Source organism: Amborella trichopoda, chromosome 12 (genome assembly GCF_054954075.1).
Source record: "Amborella trichopoda isolate Santa Cruz 75 chromosome 12, AtrichopodaSantaCruz75HAP2 v2.0, whole genome shotgun sequence".
NCBI lineage: Eukaryota > Viridiplantae > Streptophyta > Magnoliopsida > Amborellales > Amborellaceae > Amborella > Amborella trichopoda.
The window spans coordinates 2991243-3009376 of NC_142347.1; the positions used below are offsets into that span (position 1 = coordinate 2991243).

General features: G+C 39.0%; 1 protein-coding gene across 5 annotated transcripts; it reads right to left on the reverse strand.

Annotated features, from left to right (window-relative positions):
* Positions 1-703: 703 nt before the first annotated feature.
* Positions 704-17754, reverse strand: LOC18433712 (protein CORTICAL MICROTUBULE DISORDERING 1). 5 transcript variants are annotated; one of them, XM_020666826.2, is made up of 6 exons: positions 17271-17579; positions 16667-16732; positions 12673-13591; positions 9172-9423; positions 8380-8471; positions 704-1544 (listed from the first exon to the last, which is right to left on the reverse strand). In XM_020666826.2, the coding sequence occupies exons 3-6, from the start codon at positions 13459-13461 to the stop codon at positions 917-919; spliced, it is 1761 nt and encodes a 586-aa protein (XP_020522485.1). In that variant the 5' UTR covers positions 13462-13591; positions 16667-16732; positions 17271-17579; the 3' UTR covers positions 704-916. The 5 variants fall into 5 exon arrangements, with proteins under 5 accessions (XP_020522485.1, XP_088710297.1, XP_088710296.1 ...); XM_088854171.1 differs by having other exon boundaries at positions 16667-16785; positions 17271-17477; XM_088854170.1 differs by lacking the exon at positions 17271-17579 and adding an exon at positions 16930-17204.
* Between the last annotated feature and the right edge of the window lie 380 nt (positions 17755-18134).

The window sequence follows — 18134 nt, forward strand, 5'->3', positions numbered from 1 at the left end:
TAAAAACCACACCCTTTATTCAATTATTTACAGATAGAAGGAATGCAAGTTTAGGGGCCAACAACCTCGTACAATTTTAGGATAAACGTGTGCAAACCCTTATTATTTAAGGGTAAGGTTTGTATAAGGCGCCCATAGTATATAAGTAAGGAGCATCTCTAAAATTTGCTTGGAGATGTAGTTTCAACATGTCCGAGACCTTATGACGGATTGAAAATCTATTTTTATCCCTAGTTATGAAATTTAAAATTTTTAAAAAATGTACAAATCAAGCAACTATATAAACATTTGAAAATCGTTAAAATAGATAATCCAGATAACTTGTTACAAGATGAGCTCTTTTTAAAACTTGAAAATTTCTTTTTTCTTCATATCTATACGTCACAAGATCAAGATGATCAATTGGACGGTTCACCAACATCGAAACACCTCTTCTATAGACTTTTTCCATTATTTAATTTCTTTACCAAAGAAATAAAAATAGCGGCAAAAACTACACTCATATTTATATTGGAATTTTTTCCCACTGAAAAAGTTTCCTTTTTCATTTTCAACTGCAATTTATGGACGTTTGGACAATTTTAATGATGAATTTAGATCAGAGGAGAGAGAGAGAGAGAGAGAGCATCCCTTATGAAAGATTATGTTCATTCAACGTGACAAGACCAACTTAGTGACAAGACAAAATTTACTTGCAATGGAATTTTTCCTCAAGCCCCCGGAAAACCAAACCCAATGGCCTCTTCTTTATTAACTTATCAACAAATCCACGTTGACAAATTACACCAGATTTACATTTTTCTCAACTTGAAAGCATATGCATTACTAAATAAATCATACTCAATAATACATAGAGCAATTGAATAAATCATAATCCCAAAGATAAAAAAAGGAACAATTAAAACTTTTTGGCCAGTTAACGGCGATCTATCCGACTCTCAAGCACAGAAGCAGCAGATTCCACATGCCCAAGTAAGCAAGAGTAAACCTTGTGCTTCAGCCTGCTAACCACCTCTTTGTTCTCAGAGGCCCCAAGACTATCTAACCACTCGCTCACTCTCTTCAAATGGGATAAAGCTACTGCAATCTGGTTTCCATCTTCCAGAATCTTCCGGTCCACGTCTTCTGGAGCCTTGCGTAATCCCCCTCCCGGAACCTTACGCTCACCTTTCAGGCGAGGCATTTGAAGCCCAGCATCAAGTGGGCCTTCTAAGTAATTCAAGAACCACACTTCTGAGTCCCGTACTAGGAGATCTCTTAGGTCCTCGATCTCTCTTATTCCATCTCCTATTGTGATGCCCTCATTGTACTCCTTTGGCTGAGTTTCTATGTGAATTTTGATTGGCATTTTTGAGGGAACTTGAGAACCCATTTTGTTGGGTCTTTCTCTCAGTGGAGATGGTGGGATTGGAGCCTTGGGAAAATGAGGCTTTTCTTGGGAGGAAAGGGGTGGTTGGTTGAGAATTTGGTGGAGAGAAAAGAACTTGGAGATTGAGATGTGTGGGTTCTCAGTAGCAGCTGACGCATGCAGGCTAGCAAAGATTCTACACAAATGAAAACCAAGACTCATTAAAAATTCAAATAAACAAGCAATGATAGGACATCTCTCTCTCTCTCTCTCTCACTCACTATGGAGTTGAATATTATAAGCCTATTCAACAGATTACATTTATTGCCTAGATTCAATATACAACAAGAAGATAAAATCCAATGGTTTAGGAAAGCATGACAATAGATTTAGTGAATCAATGGTCACAAAAACCATTCGCGCATTATCTAGTGTCTTCAAATTGTGCCATTGCCTGAGAAAAAAGTCCATCAATGTAGCATCCCTAATGAGGATTATTGCGTTGGTTTCGATTTTGGGGCTCTTGCAATTTAAAGAAGAGCAGGAGCATAGGAGCTCCTAGGCCCTGCATCTTTTTGTAGTTCAAAACCAATGTTCCAGAAGGGACACTCGACAACCTCAAGCTCTCCAGACTTTGGAGGGTTTGAAGATCCATTGAATACTTGTGGTGCTAACCAGATGGTGTTGGGGAAATTGAAAAGCCCATTCAAGAGTCTGATATTAATTTGTGTTCATTGATCCAAATGTGCTCATTGGAGGGGTTTTGAAGAAATTGTGACGCATGTTTTTTTTATAATGTTAACTTTTATATGTAGTAAAGGGTCCCTACAGGGTAAGAAAGTAGAACCTAGCCACATAGCAGAGGTACAGGGGGGAGAGAGAGAAGGGGAAAGATAGTAGGCAGAATTAAAAGGCCCTCTTTTAGATAGTTACATTGTAAACAAGTCAACCAAGAAAAAGAAACCCATCCAAAAAGAAGTAGTCCTTCATGAAGGGAGCCAAACAAACTCAAGGAGCTCCTTCACTCTGCTTGGCCAGGGTGTCTGCGTCGTGGTTTGCTTCCCTCCACGTGTGCTTCCAAACTACCCGTATTCCCCTGCAAAGGGTGGGATATTTCGTCAAAGATGTGTAAAAGAGTCCAAGGAGTGGAAGAAGGGTTCTGGGCCCACATCATCACGTTCTTGGAATCTCCCTCTACTGTTACAGATTCCATCCTATGCAGTGAGAAAAGCCTCATGCCCTGAAGTAGTGCCAAAGCTTCTGCCTCCATTGATTCCTTATGGCTAATGAATTTGGAAATAGTCGCTATTCGCTCCCCCAGGTGATTCCTAAGGATGACACGTACTCCTGAAGGGCCAGGGTTCCCTAAAGAACATCCATCAAAATTTAGTTTGAAGTGTCCGGGGTCTGGCGGGTACCAGTTTGAGGCTCTAGTTACTTTTCTTTTGGAGTAGAAAAGCAACGCATTCCAATTCTGGTGGAAAGCAGATGGGACCACTCCATTGAAGTATTTGTGGTTTGAAGCCCAAAAAAACAGGTTTGCATTGATTTTAGCAAAGATGAGATTCGGGGTTGAGGATACCCCTCTAAAGATCCTCTGAATTCACTCAATCCAGAGCGCCCAAAGAGTTCCTGCTACTGCTGTTTTACAAAGTTGGATACCTGATTTGGGCCAAGGGAAAGGTTCGATAGCACCGAAGATAAGTGATGCCTCTTTGGGAGTAACCCACTGAATATAGAAGAGAGAGAATTTTACCCCACACTTCAAAAGCGAAGGGCAAGATAAGAATAAGTGGGAGTTGGATTCCTCATCGTTGAGGCACATGGAGCAACGGTTAGGTATTGAGAGGCCTCTCCTTTGCAGTTGGTCCACTATTAAGGCTTTTGCAGAAAGCGCTATCCACGAGAAAACCTGTAATCCTGAAGGGGTGCAAGAGTTCCAAGCTTGCGCCACTGGCGAGGTTGGATTCAAAGGAAAGGTTGGGGGTTGGGAATGAGAGAGGTTTGAGAAGAGAGCAATCTCTTCTTCGGAAAGGTCTCTCCTGAAGTTGGGGTGCCATGATCAAAAAGCTCCTGTCTCGATCATTTCATCTGCAACTGTTGCTCCTTGGTTCCTCTCCAGAGAGAATAATTCTGGGAACTGTTCCTAGAGAGTTTGTTGGCCAAACCAAAGGTCTAACCAGAACCTTACCCTATTTCCTTCTTTTGGGTGGAACCTAAGACCCTTTTTGAAGGAGTAAAAGGTCGAGGTGATAGATCTCCAAACCCCCGATGCTCTAAGATAAGTTCTCATCTTCAGAACCCATGGAGAAAGTGAGATTCTGTATTTGGATCTCAAGATGTCTATCCACAGTTGGTCTCTTAAGATTAATAGCCACCACCACCATTTTCCTAGTAGGGTAGAGTTTTGGATTCTAAGATTTCTGATCCCCAAACCCCCCAATCTCTTCAGCAGGCAAAGTTTTTCCCAATAGATGCGGTGGAACTTGTGGGTTGACGCATCGGCAGACCAAAAGAATCTGCAGATGACTTTTCTATTCTATCGCACACTGCTGCAGGCATCGGAAATAAGGACATCTGGTAAACTGGGATGTTGGCTAGGGTGGCTTTGATAAGAGTCAGCCTGCCAGCAGGCAAGAGAAATATGTCCTTCCAAGCTGCCAATTTACGATTCACTTTGTCTTGAATGTGAGACCAGAGCCTCCTTTTAGGTTTTCCAACACAAAGAGGAAGTCCGAGGTACGTTGAGGGCAGTTCTTCTGCTGCACATCCCCAAAGATCAGCGAATCCTTTTACTACAGCCAGATCTGTCGCTACCGCCAACATTTTCTATTTCTTAAAATTCACCTTAAACCCAGTGGCGAATTCGAAACATCTGAGGAACCAGAATAGATTGTCCACTTCTTCTGGTCAAGCATTACAAAATACCAACGTGTCGTCAGCATATTGTAAGTGCGAGAGGATAGGGCCATTTCTACCAATAGCGAAGCCATTAATCAGGCCAGCAGAAAACATCCTTGAAATTGAACAACTGAAGACTTCTGCCACAATGGCAAAAAGGAATGGGTATAGAGGATCCCCTTGTCGTAGAACTCTAGAGGAGGGAAAGAACCCTTTCGGTGACCTGTTGATTACAATGGAAAAGTAAGGTTGAGTAAAGCAAGCCCTCATTCAACCTCTCTACTTACTTCCAAATGCCACTCTAGATTGGGTTTCTTCCAGTGTAGACCAATCCACATGATCATAAGCCTTTTCCAGTCTAATTTGACAATTAGACCTGGGTCTTTTGTTGTATGTATCGAGTGGATGCATTCATGGGCTTTAGTAGCCCTATCCAAGATCTGACGATCTTTGACAAAAGCGCTCTGAGTGGGGGAAATCACCAAAGGGAGCAATTCCTTCAAGCGAGCTGCTAAAACTTTAGCGATGATCTTATAAGTCGAATTGATCAGACTTATAGGACAGAAATCCTTTAAGTGTTCAGCCCCTTCAATTTTCAGGACTAAGGCTATAAAAGTAGCATTCACGGCTCGGTGAAAAACTCCTCTTGAGTGAAATTCAGAAAAAAGTGCTAGGAAGTCTGGCCTAAAGGACTCCCAGAACTCTTTGAAAGGTGCAATGGGGAATCTATCTGTCCCGAGAGACCTATCCGCCGCCAACTAGAGATGGCAGATAAAATTTCTGTTTCTGAGAATGGTCTCTCGAGCCAGAGGGCTTTGTCATGGGGAAGGGTTTGAAATTGGAGGTCCCCCATTTCTGGTTTAGGTCGAGAGGGTGCAATGAAGAGGTTTTTGACAATGGAGATAACTACATCCTCTATCTCAAGAGGTTGATCAAGGAGTCTGTATTCCACCTCAAGATGCGAGATAGTGTTATCCCTTCGTCTGCAGTTGGCCATCCTATGGAAGAACCCTGTTAAGGTCCCCCACCTTAAGCCATTTTACCCTCAACCTTTCTGACCAGTAGATCTCCTCTTTTTTCAGTATAGATTGGTATAAGACTTTAAGATCGGACCGCCTTAGGGCTTCAGATGGAAGTAGGGTCTGGATTCCTCTTCCACATCCAAGTGCTTAATCTCCCCTAAGGCTTCATTTTTCTGGGATGAGAAGGAACCAGGGAGGGTCCTGCTCCAGGCCTTGAGGTTTACTTTCAATAACTGCAGTTTCCTTTGCAGCCGAAGGCCTGCCCACCCAAAGGTTGAATTAGATAGGGATGCCCACCAAGCAGGTAAAAGGGCGGAGAGCGAACTTTCCTAGAGCTAAGAAAGTTCAAAGCGAAAAGGTTTCGGGCCTCTGATAGAAGGGTTTGTGTTAAGTAGCAGGGGGCAGTGGTCCGACGTGAGTTTTGGTAAAACCACCACATGGGTGCCGGCAAAGGTGGTGTCGCAGTCGACTGAGACCAAGAAGCGATCCAGTTTAGAAAGAGAGGGAGAAGAGGAGTGGTTAGACCAAGTAAAACGAGCACCTTGGTTTGGAAGGTCCAGTACGAGGTTGTCCGAGATAAAGTCAAAAAAGAGTTTCATGGCAGGCGAAATTCTAGACGAAGAATTTAGCTCGTGTGACCATCTTGTGACATTGAAGTCACCCCCTAGGCACCATATAGGGTAAGGGAGCAATGCAACAGAGTTTAATTCGGTCCAAAGATGGGGTCTAAGGTCGTCTTGAGTAGGGCCATAAATCCCCGAGAATTTCCAAGGAAGGTCGTCTGAGATCCTGGTCAGCAACACTGAGACTGGGAAGGACGCGATAAGAGAGGAATTAAGTAAGTTTTCGGTTAGGTCCCAAATTACCCAGATGCCCCCTAAAGCCCCATTAGCCCGTAGAGCTTCCCACTGACAAGGCCTCCTGCCCCAGACCTATCTTACCTGTTGAAGGGTAGAGTGAGGGAGTTTGGTTTCAATAAGAACTAGGATTGCTGTTTGGTGTTTTAGACAAAGGTCCCCAACTGAATGTTTCTTAAAAGTGGAACCCAGATCCCAGATGTTCAAAGATAAGATCAGCATTAGGAATAAGAAGAAAGAGAGGCGATCCTGGAAGAGCGCCGAACCACTGAGCCACTTCGGGAGAGGGCTCAAGATAGCCAGGGGTAAAGAGATAGGACGATCGATGTTGATCCCTGAATTTAGATTAGCAAGCTTGTGATTGCCTTTTCTGCTTACCTTGAGACGGGATTGAATATCAGCCTTGAAAATTTCTTCGAATGGACCATCAGGGCCTTTGTGAGGGAAACCCATAACCTGCATGACTTGTTGAATTTTTCCTTGTGCTTCGGCTTCATCCAAACGATCCACAAAAGAGGACATCACTGAAGGAGGGGAGCGGTGGTTCAATGTTCCTTTGTGTTGATTTGATCCATTGGGCTCTCAGCGACAATCCTAGACGTGGTCAGTTGTGGTCAGACTTTTGTGGGCATGTGATCCCTGCTCAACCATGGTTGGCATATGTCGGAAGAGTTAATTTTTATCAACTGCTTATTCCAGGTTTTAATAAATTGAAATCAGACCCTGAATCGCCAAGTGACCAATTCCTAGTATGCCAATCTCAAGCAAGCTATTCCTGAGACAGATTCTCATATGGATGCAACAAAAATACATAATAATAATAATAACAATAATAATAATAACAATAATAATAATAACAACAACAACAACAACAATAATGATCTGCAGGAAATCGAATGATTTTGTGGTTTCTCATACTGGAATTACCCACCCACTAATTCCACATCGACTCAGGCGATTCTGAGTCGGCTAGATGATTTTTAAAACCCTAGTTTATTCCTTTTTCTAGTTATTCCATGTCATCTGTCATTTGTATTTGTTCATGGACATAATTGTCCGCCATTGCAACAGACTTGAGATATGAGAGAACCCCACAGGGAAACTTCAGGCTCTGAGAACACATTCTACCACAAAATCAATGATCAATTTTTCTATATACTACAGTATATTTAATTTTAAAAATTAAATATTAGAGACAAACCGTCAGTTTGTATTAATAAAACTTGTTCACGTGCCAAACCTAGCTGAATACAGTTGGTCAACTCGACTTTGATCAAGTATTTGAACATTGTTTACAACATTTAACATGGCATCCCAGCACTCCGGCCCAAAATGCAGCAAATGACAATCTTCAAAGTCAAGCACCTCTTCTCTTGATTGCCTACCTCCCCAAATCTCTTGCATGTCCCATCCTCTGAAGAAGTCTTTAAAAGATTTTGAGAACTCGAGGGGCCGACGTGAGTAAGCTTAAAGTCTATGAAAAACAAAGGACTGAAATGATTTTTTGAATCTCCATTTACAGTAGGGAGACCACTTTAGCAGGAAACCAAAGCTAAACAACTCGCACCAACCTCCTATACCATTTCGTTCTGCAGGCTTGTCTGGAGTGACAGTTTTCCTTGAAAGAAAAGGCCAAAAAAGCTGCACTTTTCATATTTCAGGCAGGCCTTCTGCTACCCATATACAAACATTGATTGAATGGGGTGACTTGTTTGGGGTGGAAGAGGCACCTAGTAGCATTGGGGAGGGCATGGGAGAAAGGGTGAACATCTCTTGCCATTTAGATAACCCAGGGTTTCAGATATGCCTCTGATAGCTATGATGAAACTAAAAGGAAACATGTATTTTCAGCCTATATCATTCATGATGTCTTCGTGGGGAAGATTTAAGTAGAGGGATATGTGAATGGAAACCCTTCTTGACTAGTTCAATATACAGAATGGGATCTTGACAAATATCAAGACCTTGCAGAAGTATGTTGAATATCACATATTTATGGTTCAAGGGCATCTTCGATTGAGGGCAGTTGAAAGGAGGCATAAAAGCTTTATTTACTGTAAGAAACAGAATGAACACCGGACTTACATTTTAATCATAACTAGAAACAATTCAACTTCAGAAGTCACAGAATCAAACTTCACATGTAACAAGTTTCACGGCTCAGAATTACAGAGAATCATAGGACAACTATATTCAATACTCAGAAATGCAGAGAATTCAGCATTCAGTAAAAAAATTAAAAAATGCATACCTCAGACACTTTACAAGAGCTTCAGCAGCAGATGCTTCTTGTAGAGCCTCAGCCACTGCCAAAGAGGCAAGATTTCGCCTTCTAACTATTCCCTTGAAAGAGAAAAACATTCCTTTAGCAAGAATAAATACACAAATGACATCAGAATAACAGATATAAGGGCAAAAAATTTCCAATATGTCATTCCATATTCTTCCACATGGATACATAAGACACAAATTCCCAAAGCGTAGCCTAAATATTATTGAAAACCCAAATTACCCTTCTTCTATGCATTCTTTACAAAATAGTTTGTAATGGTTTCACCAGTGTTCAAAAAGTTGCATTAGTCATTCATCTCAGACAGATGCTGAATACGCTGCCCAAGCAGTGTTTTAAAACACTGGTCTCAACCATTGTTTCAAAACACATTGAGTCCAATTCGGACTCGCCTAAGTTACTTGGACCAGGCAGGGTGTCGAATCCCAATAAAAACCATCGGAAACTGGTCGTCTCACCGATTCTAAGGTTTCCATAGTATTCTTTTATAGATTTGGCCAAGTAATGTTGACACCCAGTGGAATCAACAGGCTGACTCAGGCTCAGGCCCTGCCTGGTTCTGTAACCAAGTCTGAGTTTTAATTTCTGGTTTCAACAGTTATCTTGTGAACATCTGACACTTAATGAAGAATGTGAAAGTCAAAAATATAAAACATTCCCACTTCCATTAACTACTTTCATGTTCTTCAAGGTCAAAAACATTCAGCAACAGCAAGTTATTAGTTTAGCAAGCACACGATTTAACCAACAAACCTTTCCTAGTTTCACAAGGTTCACTGGCAATGAATCCCAAGTGACCTTGCCCTCGGACTTCTTAGCATTTGAGGCAATGGTAGACAGAAGACGAGCTTGCTTTTCCAGTGTCTGAGTTTTGGGAGCTACCGAGACTTTTGGGGGGGCTACAACAGCTTCCTTAATGTCAGACCCAGCTGCCTCCACCTTCATAAATGACAAATCAGGGCGCTTTCGTGTAGGTGTTGTGGAACTGGCCTTAACTCGCGGTGCCTATGCACATATCATTAATAAGATAAGTTAATGGCTCGCACTGTTGGGTAACAGAATGGCGCTAAGGAATCACAGGTAAAGCACTAGAATACAAGTCAGCTAATTGAAATCTCGTGTGCATGCAGCGAATTCGGCTACATCATGCAAGAATCATCTAACAAAATACATAATGGTGTCCCACTTACTGAGATATATGATATAAAATACAGCATGCAAGGCATATCAGCATGATGCATGAGTGAATCTACATGAATTGAAAATATAGGATAAGGTGAACTTGAGTAGAAACTTACCAGTTTCTCAATTATTCAATATTCTAACCATTAGTTAAAGACTGATTATATGTCACATAAAGGAATAAACATAAGTCAGCTGAAATAAGGAAATACAACAACTATGAGGATCAATACCCTACAAGATGAAATAGAGCCCTGACTACATACAAATAATAATACGTCGCACACATAAATGACAACCACTAAACTCAATATACGGTTAACAATGACAACCATCCAACCTCTACATATTCATGATATGATGCATATTTAAGCTTTGTGAGTGTGTTCGAAAGATATTTAAGAGAAAAGAAACAAAATTTCAGCATATGCAATCAAGTGTTCACAGACTTGCACAGGATTCTATTCACAGCCTCATACTGAAAAAGCTATCAAATGCAGAAAGTTGTCGCTGTAGGACCCCACTGTACTGGGTTTTAAACTTTTACTTTAATCAACAAGCTCATATTACAGCTGACCAGCAGAGATGGATTGTTATAATGCATGCTTGCTCCTAAAAATTCTAAACTAACAAAGGTAAGCAGTACACCATGAACCAACAGTGACACTACAAGGATGCTTCTAATATATATGGAAAAAGTTTATATATGGTTGCAACCTTAAAATGTAGAATTTTAGATGCACCTCAAAAATCCATTGGAAAAAGTTGTTTTAATGTTGAAAAACCCTCTAATTAATCATCTCGACATCGAGATGTATGAATATGAAAAAAAAAAAAATTGACTTTCAGAAATAGTGCATCTTGAAACACATTATCTAGACTGTCCATTTTCAAGATTTTCATATGTTTATAGATCTAGTTGATTTTAACCATTTTTGGAGCTTAAAATTTTATAATTAGATATGAAAAAAGATTTTTCGATAATCCTAAGAATTTTTTACACCAAAATTACATGTTATGAGAAAATTTGCAGGTGTGCCTTAATTGGATTGTTTAAAGTTGCAACCTTATAGAAACCGCACCTTTTATATATATATATATATAGGAAAAAGTTTATATAAGGATGCTACCTTATAATGTAGAACTACGGATGCCCCTCAAAAATTCATCGGAAAATGTAGTTTTAATGTTGAAAAACCCTTTGATTGATCATTTCGACATCGAGATGTATGACTATGAAAAATAAAAAGATTTTAAGTCTCAGAAATAGTGCATTTTACAACATATTATCTACATTGTCCATTTTCAAGATTTTCATAAGTTTATAGATCTACTTGATTTTAACCATTTTTGAAATTTAAAATTTTATAATTAGATATAAAAATAGATTTTGAGATAATCCTAAGAACATTTTACATCAAAATTATATACCATGATAAAATTTGAAGGTGCACCTTACCTCTACACCTACGGATGCATCCATATATATATATATATATATATATATATATATATAAGAGGAGGGATTTCATGCATCGGTTCTATAGTAAGATAATGAACTAATATTCAAAAACCATGTTAGAGTCATTTGATTGAACACAATTTTTTAAGATACACCCCTTTCATTCTAATGAACAATCACAAAAAAACAAAATTTGAAAACACAACCTAGAATTGTTGTTTCAGCCCAATTAATATAGGTCATCCATTTTAGTTAGATGCTTAGATCTAGGCCTTAGAAGTGATCTTTTCGCTTCTTTAGAACTAAAATTTTGGTCTCTTCCTAAAGTTAATAATTGATTGATAAATCAGCAACTCCCTTCCTCTGTCCCTCCCTCCCCCCAATTTGATAAATATTTCAACTAAATATGAAGATATTTTAAAAACAAAATCTCATGTTTGTGATGGGGCCAGCAGAAAAGGATCAAACACAGACACATCTTTTTACCTGGATGGCAAAAATCTAAAGTACATCTTTTTCCCTGGATGGCAAAAATCTAAGCAAAATTTATAATCTTTCTTTAAGATATTTTGAGACAATTAAATGATCAATTGTATTATATGAAACAATTGGCCTCTTTAGAACTGAAAATACAAAGCAATTGAGTTCTTTAGAACTGAAAATTTCGCACCTTCCTCAAACTAGTAATTGATTGATAAATCAACTACTCCCCTCCTTCCTCTCTCCCTCCCCCTCCACGTCTAACACTCCCCTCTAGCCCTCGTCCAACCAGCCCCCACTTTTCTACTTCCCAGCCAATCCTAACCTAATACTACATCACTGGAGCTGTATCGAAGAGGCTCAGTAAATATCTCCACTTTTGTATTAGGCCAGCCTCCTATCTACCAGTGATCTCCTTTCTGCTTTATTCCATTTTCTCTCTCTCTGCGACAGAAAAGACAGGCAAAGGGTTCTTTACCCAACTCTGGCAATCCAGAGCTTTGCAAGAGCTTTATTCAGACTAGGGGTGGAGCCCATGCACACATCCCCACAATAGAAGCAGTTCCCCACTATTGCAGAAAGAGAAAGAAAAGGGCCAATAAACTTCCACCCCACCACGTATGGGCAAAGGCCCCCTCACCACTCTACGGCAAAAGCTCCAACTTATTGCTGGTTCCCAACCCATATCTTTTACACATTATAAATCAGGGAATAAATACACATTAGTGTCAGGAAATTTTTTACCCAAGTCAAGTCAATATGTCCAGTGGCGTCAGTTGCAAACGGAAAATTCAGGTTATGCCTGAGTCTTTTGTTGAAAAATGGAGTCTTTCAGCACATTAGTTTTGATAGAAACCGAGTCAGCTCAAGTTCAAGTTTTTTAACTCTGGCGTGGCGTGTGGGCCCACGGACACACATATACAGAAAGAGAGAGAGAGAGAGAGAGAGACAGAGAGAGATGGTCAGCAAGTGGAGTAACAAACAGAGAATGAAGAAAGAGAGGTGTGATGATTTGAAAAGTTATATGTTTAAAAAATAAGTACAAAGCTTCTGCTTAATTCATTCAGTTGTATGTAAAAAAAATTGTCTCAAATGCGTCTATCTATAAAATGTATCAATCTCAAACGTACCTGACCTTTAGTCTCCAGTTTGCCAGTTGATGAATTTTTACATTTCAACTCATTTGAACTAAGGCCTGCTCCATCCCAGCTTTTGCGAAGACCCTTATTACCACTTGAAACCACGGATTCTGAACTTCTTGGAGGAACCTTTGCCCCCTTCTTTTCGCTCAAACCAGCCTTTTCATTCCCATTAGAATCTCCATTCACTCTTTTTGCACTCATGCAACCTTGCATATATCTAGATGCAACCGTAACCTTCTCCTCCTTTATCACAATTTTTGGTTTTATATTTTCAGATTCTCCATTCACCTCAGTCTCACGTTCAACTTCCCCTATTTTATATTCATCTGCTTTGACCTTTGCAACTTCTTCATGATCATTTTCTTTTGAACCCTTTAAAGAAATAGGTAGCTTTTCATCCTGTAAAGGAACCAACATATGCATGAGATCTTTTGGGGTCCCAACGCAAGGATGCCTTCCAGGTAACGGTCGAACCCCCACAATTATAGGAACTGGAGTGCCAGGTTCCATATTGTCAATGTATATAAACTGACCTAACTGTAATTTATCTGTTAAGATGAGTTCATTGTCCTCTTTTGACAGGGATACATAGCTTGAATGAGAAGAGTCAGAGACCTTTACAAAGAACCCATGGTTTGGCCACAACTCGCCGCCTGTTAAAGCAGGAACAATGCTGATGACCTGCAGTAGAACAGAGCGATATTCACCGCAGACCCTTACATCAGAATTTAAGCTTTGAAGAAGCTTCAGAAGTACTCCAGGGGTCAGGGATGCCATTTTTTACAGTTTTCTTTCAGATCGATAATATGCAGCTTCACCCTTCTACATACAATTTTGAAAATATGTTCATAATTTATCCGCTAATGTCGATACTAGATGTTACGTAATCTTCATGTGGTCCTTCAACCTGTTAAATACATAGTATTTCTTCAATCAGTCATTACCCATTTCAAATTGATATATAGATATTCCTTGGATTAAGAAAGAAACACCACATTCTTTTCATATAGTTATCAAGTAACACAACCAAAGTATATGAAGGCTCAAAACTACAGTCTAGACATACACTGTAAAGTACATCAGGCAGAACATATTCCATTATAGCTGCATAAGTCTAGAAAAGTCATGTAAGATAAACAAGTGCCCAAAGCATATTGAAAAGCCATATTGTTTTCTCTTGTAAAACAATTACGAGCTTTTAGATTATGTTATAGTATGTATTTTATTTGGAAAATGTTATCCTTACAATTTTGGCAGCAAACTTTTAAAATAGATGTCGAATAAGTTCATTTCAACTAATTGCACATCAATATGTAGCTATAAATCGAAGAGCCCCTAGCTATACTCTCCCCGACAGTACTAAAAAAAAATGATTCAAACTCAAACCTATTTGAATGTATCGGACAACAGCGGGGGTAGAGAAATTGATGTGTATTGAAATCGTAGGAGCTAGTAACCCCCAATATGCTCATATTGGTGAAGTTTATTCAGGAGATTTAATCTTTCAGCATGGAAGATGGTTAACCCTATTAGGATATTCCATCAATCTTATAAAGACAACCATATTCCTTCCATCCTTTAGCTTTTGTTGCGCTCTAAATTCAAAGGAAAGCAAGCAAGCAAAACAAAAAATCTAAGCACAAAAGCATATCACCACAATACAAACAAAAGAAAAAAGAATGGAGAAATGTGTTAAACAATTAACATTGGGAAGAAGCAAACAAACAACCCAAACGTTTTGGACAAAAAGCAAATGAAATATTCAAGCAGATCTTCTGAAAATATCATTGAACCTAAAGAACTTTTCATATTTCAGAAATCTTGCACTTAAAACTTCAAGGAGTGGATAGAGCCTGTCAAATTATTGAGGAACAAATCTGGATCATCCAAAATCAACCATTGGACTTCTCGCCTGTTATGCAGTACATGTGAGTGTACAATGTACTAATTCAGGATACGAATCAATAAAATATTCAAAATACAAGATATCCGTATGACCAAGTTTTCCTTATACGTTTCAAGTAAAGCAGATAAAGATAAAGAGGCAAATATTTTCCTGATTCGTCAGCAATTTTCTGCAACCTTTCAAGTAAAGTACCAACCCATCACCACCCCAACCCCCCACCCCCAAAAAAAAAAAACCCACTGGGGGCCTCCAATTTACATGGGCTAGAAGAGTTTGGCTGAGCCCAATCTGACCAAAGATTCAAAATTCCTGCTGGATCACTATTCTCATTAAGGCACTTACGATGGATCAGCTACAGTGAAGGGATCCACCCATACCAAAGAAATGCCCCATGTGTAAATCAGCAGAGGAAACTTATGCCCTGTCTTCTTACATTGTGAGGTGGCTAGAACTCTATGAACTGAGCTACTACAAAAGCTTTGAGTGGCAATAGGTAGCCCCCCAGTCAATTCCTCCTTACTTGGCGGCAGGCAGTTTCTGTGGCATGCATCAGTGGAAGCAACCATTTGGACACTTTGGATCAAAAGAAATGCCAGAATATTCTAAGGTAGGAGGCGAACCCAAGGCCGTAACTGACCACATCAAAGCTATTGTGATTCTTTGGGCCCAAAACCATAAAAGCCTTAGAGGCCTAGCAACCACCAACTTCCTAAACAGTATGCACAATGCTCTTCCCTTTGGAAGGCCCTGGACACCAACCAGATAAAGCTGAATTTTGATGGCTGCTCCTTGGGAAACATGGGCCCTTTGAGTTTTGGAAGCCTACTTCAAGTTTTGGAAGCCTATCCAGAGACTATAACTGCAACATCCTCTTATCAGTCATATCAGCTATACAGACTCAACCATGGCGGAAGTAGTGGCACTCTTAGAGGGCATCAAGAAATACAACCATTATTGGAGCGACTCTTTGGTTGTAGCAGGAAAGTCAAAAAATGTCATTGCATGGGCCTCAGGTGCCTCCACCTGCCCATGGCATCTCGATTACACCATTGAGCATATAGTATTTCTCTATAGGCATAAATTCGCATCTCCTGTCAACATACCTGGCGAGAGGCCAACTCTAGCATGGATGCACTTGCAAAAGAGGGAGCTACTTCATAAGTCACCAGGGGAACCCAACCAGCAACTTATTGAGCGCGGTTCCACAGTTTTGTCTTTTTGGTTACTTGGATTCATTTCTTATGTATAGTGTGCTTTCTCAAGCACCCTGTTATGCATATGATCTCAAAAGCTGGCCCCTTTGAGTGGACCTCCATTATAGGTTGTAAATATTTTGTTACCGTAATAGGAACACAAAATCAACAATTCGAAAAAAAAAAACCGTAAAGCAGATAAAGAGCCTAGATAATTTCATGATTCATCTAATATTTTCTCTTGAACCTTTCAAGTAAAATGGATAGAAAGGCAAGTAATATATCGATTTATTGTCGTAAATTCATAGAAGAACAAACTGTAACAAAGTGAAACAATCTCTAGGTCCTCTCTTTAGAGTTACCCCAATTGCAAATAACAAATGAAATATCTAATTATGATACCGAGCATTGCCAGTGATATTTACAAACAAGCCATCATTTCACCTAAAAAACTTCAGTAAAAATTTAAAATAAATTCAAACTTGGCTTATTAAATAATCCTGCGTATAGCTAGCCAGGATATTAATATAAACTTTTCAGACTTGCACAAAATTTACAAAATAAACATATTACTACATCAATCTCCAAAATTTGTATGAACATACACTTATGCCTCATTATTTTTTTAACAAAAAATATTTTTTAAAAAATAAATAAATAAATAAACTCATAAGCACTTTCCCTTTGCCTAAGTTTGCACATAAATTTTCATGTATTTTCCACAAAAAAGATTCCAAGTGCGCCTTAAAAATCGCATAAAAGCTTTAACAAGCCCTAAGAACAAAATTTTGAGATAGTTCAGCAGTTGGAATTGAAATCGGGATGTAGTGCTGCAAATGTCAACAACTAACACCAATGCAGCCCCTTTTTATTGGGCACGTACCAATGAAGCCCATGCCGATTGCCACAACAGAAACCTATAAACAGTCATTCCTGTTCTTCTAGAATTCTGTATAAACATATGAAAATCCAGAATTCGTCAAATATGCGTATGGATGAAACCTGCAAAACTACACACTGGTCTAATGAATAAGTCGTTGTCCAAAAAATCTTTAAAAATGGAGTCATTTTCCATTAACTTCAACAAAAGAAGTTCCAAACTCTACAAATCAAACCTACAGAGACACATGTAGAAACATACAATACCTAAATCTCCATTGCATTCTATGAGCACGCAATCAACTTCCATTGAGATTTCTAGAAAACTCGCAATCATCTGAATTATTCATGCTAGCAAGTCTATTATTATGCATACAACTCCATCGAAATGTACAAATACTAAGTCACCTTTCATTAAACTCCTAAGTCTAAATAAACCTCAAAAATACGTTCAAATCCGAAAAAAAAAAAATGTATAATCATCTAATTCACAATCTCTTTTGCGAGCACTTATTCTTATTTTACATATAAATTCACAGATAATCCAATTACCTTCCACTAGAACTCTAAAAAAGGAAGAAAAATCTGACAAGGAAAGGTATCATTACCTGGAATAGGGGCCAAATCCCTTGAAGAAAAAGGGCTTGAGATATTGAAAGCTTTTGATGCAGAAGAGGAAGGTTCAGGTGGAAAGGAGAGAAAGATAAGGGCTCAACATCATAGGTGTGAGCCATGATTGGATAGCTTGGAATAGCAGGCAAGTTAAGAAGGCGATCACGTCTCGTGCCCCTTAAGGAAATGAAGAGAGAGAGAGAGAGAGAGAGAGAGAGAGCAAAGTTTTTATTTAATAATGAATTTACAGGGATTGCATTTTTCCGTTGTAAAACGGGCCCTTTGACATGTTCCTCTTATCCCGCGAAAATGATGCTCTCTCTCCCCCTTCCTTTTCTGAAGAAACTTAAAAACTCTCTCTCTCTCTCTCTCTCTGGAGAAATGATGTTTCCCTCTCTCCCTCTCTTCCCCCATGCGAAAAAGCTCTCGGCCCTCTCGTCTTTTTCACGGTACTTCGTAACTCGGACTCGCCGCGCGGACGAGCCTTAGAATCCCCTAGTTGGGTTTAAAAAAATTTAAAAATATGTATAAAAATTTTAATAATAAAAGATTTATATGCTGCGTGCTTAAAAACTAGAAGCGTTCAAAGATCTTATTTTTCTCTTAATAAAAAATTTATCTGTTATATATTTTTTATGTTTTCTATCAAAAATATTTTAATCATAACTGCTTATTTTCATATTAATATTTTATTTTTGGATTATTTCTAAAATATTTTGATCACAAATTATTTTGAAAATTTCCTAATTTTCAATTCTTCTTAAATGAAATGCGCTTTATTTAATTTTACTTCAAAGAGTAAATACATTTTTCTTTTTCTTTTTTTTAACACTTTTTAAATTCGTCAAAACTTGGCCCAA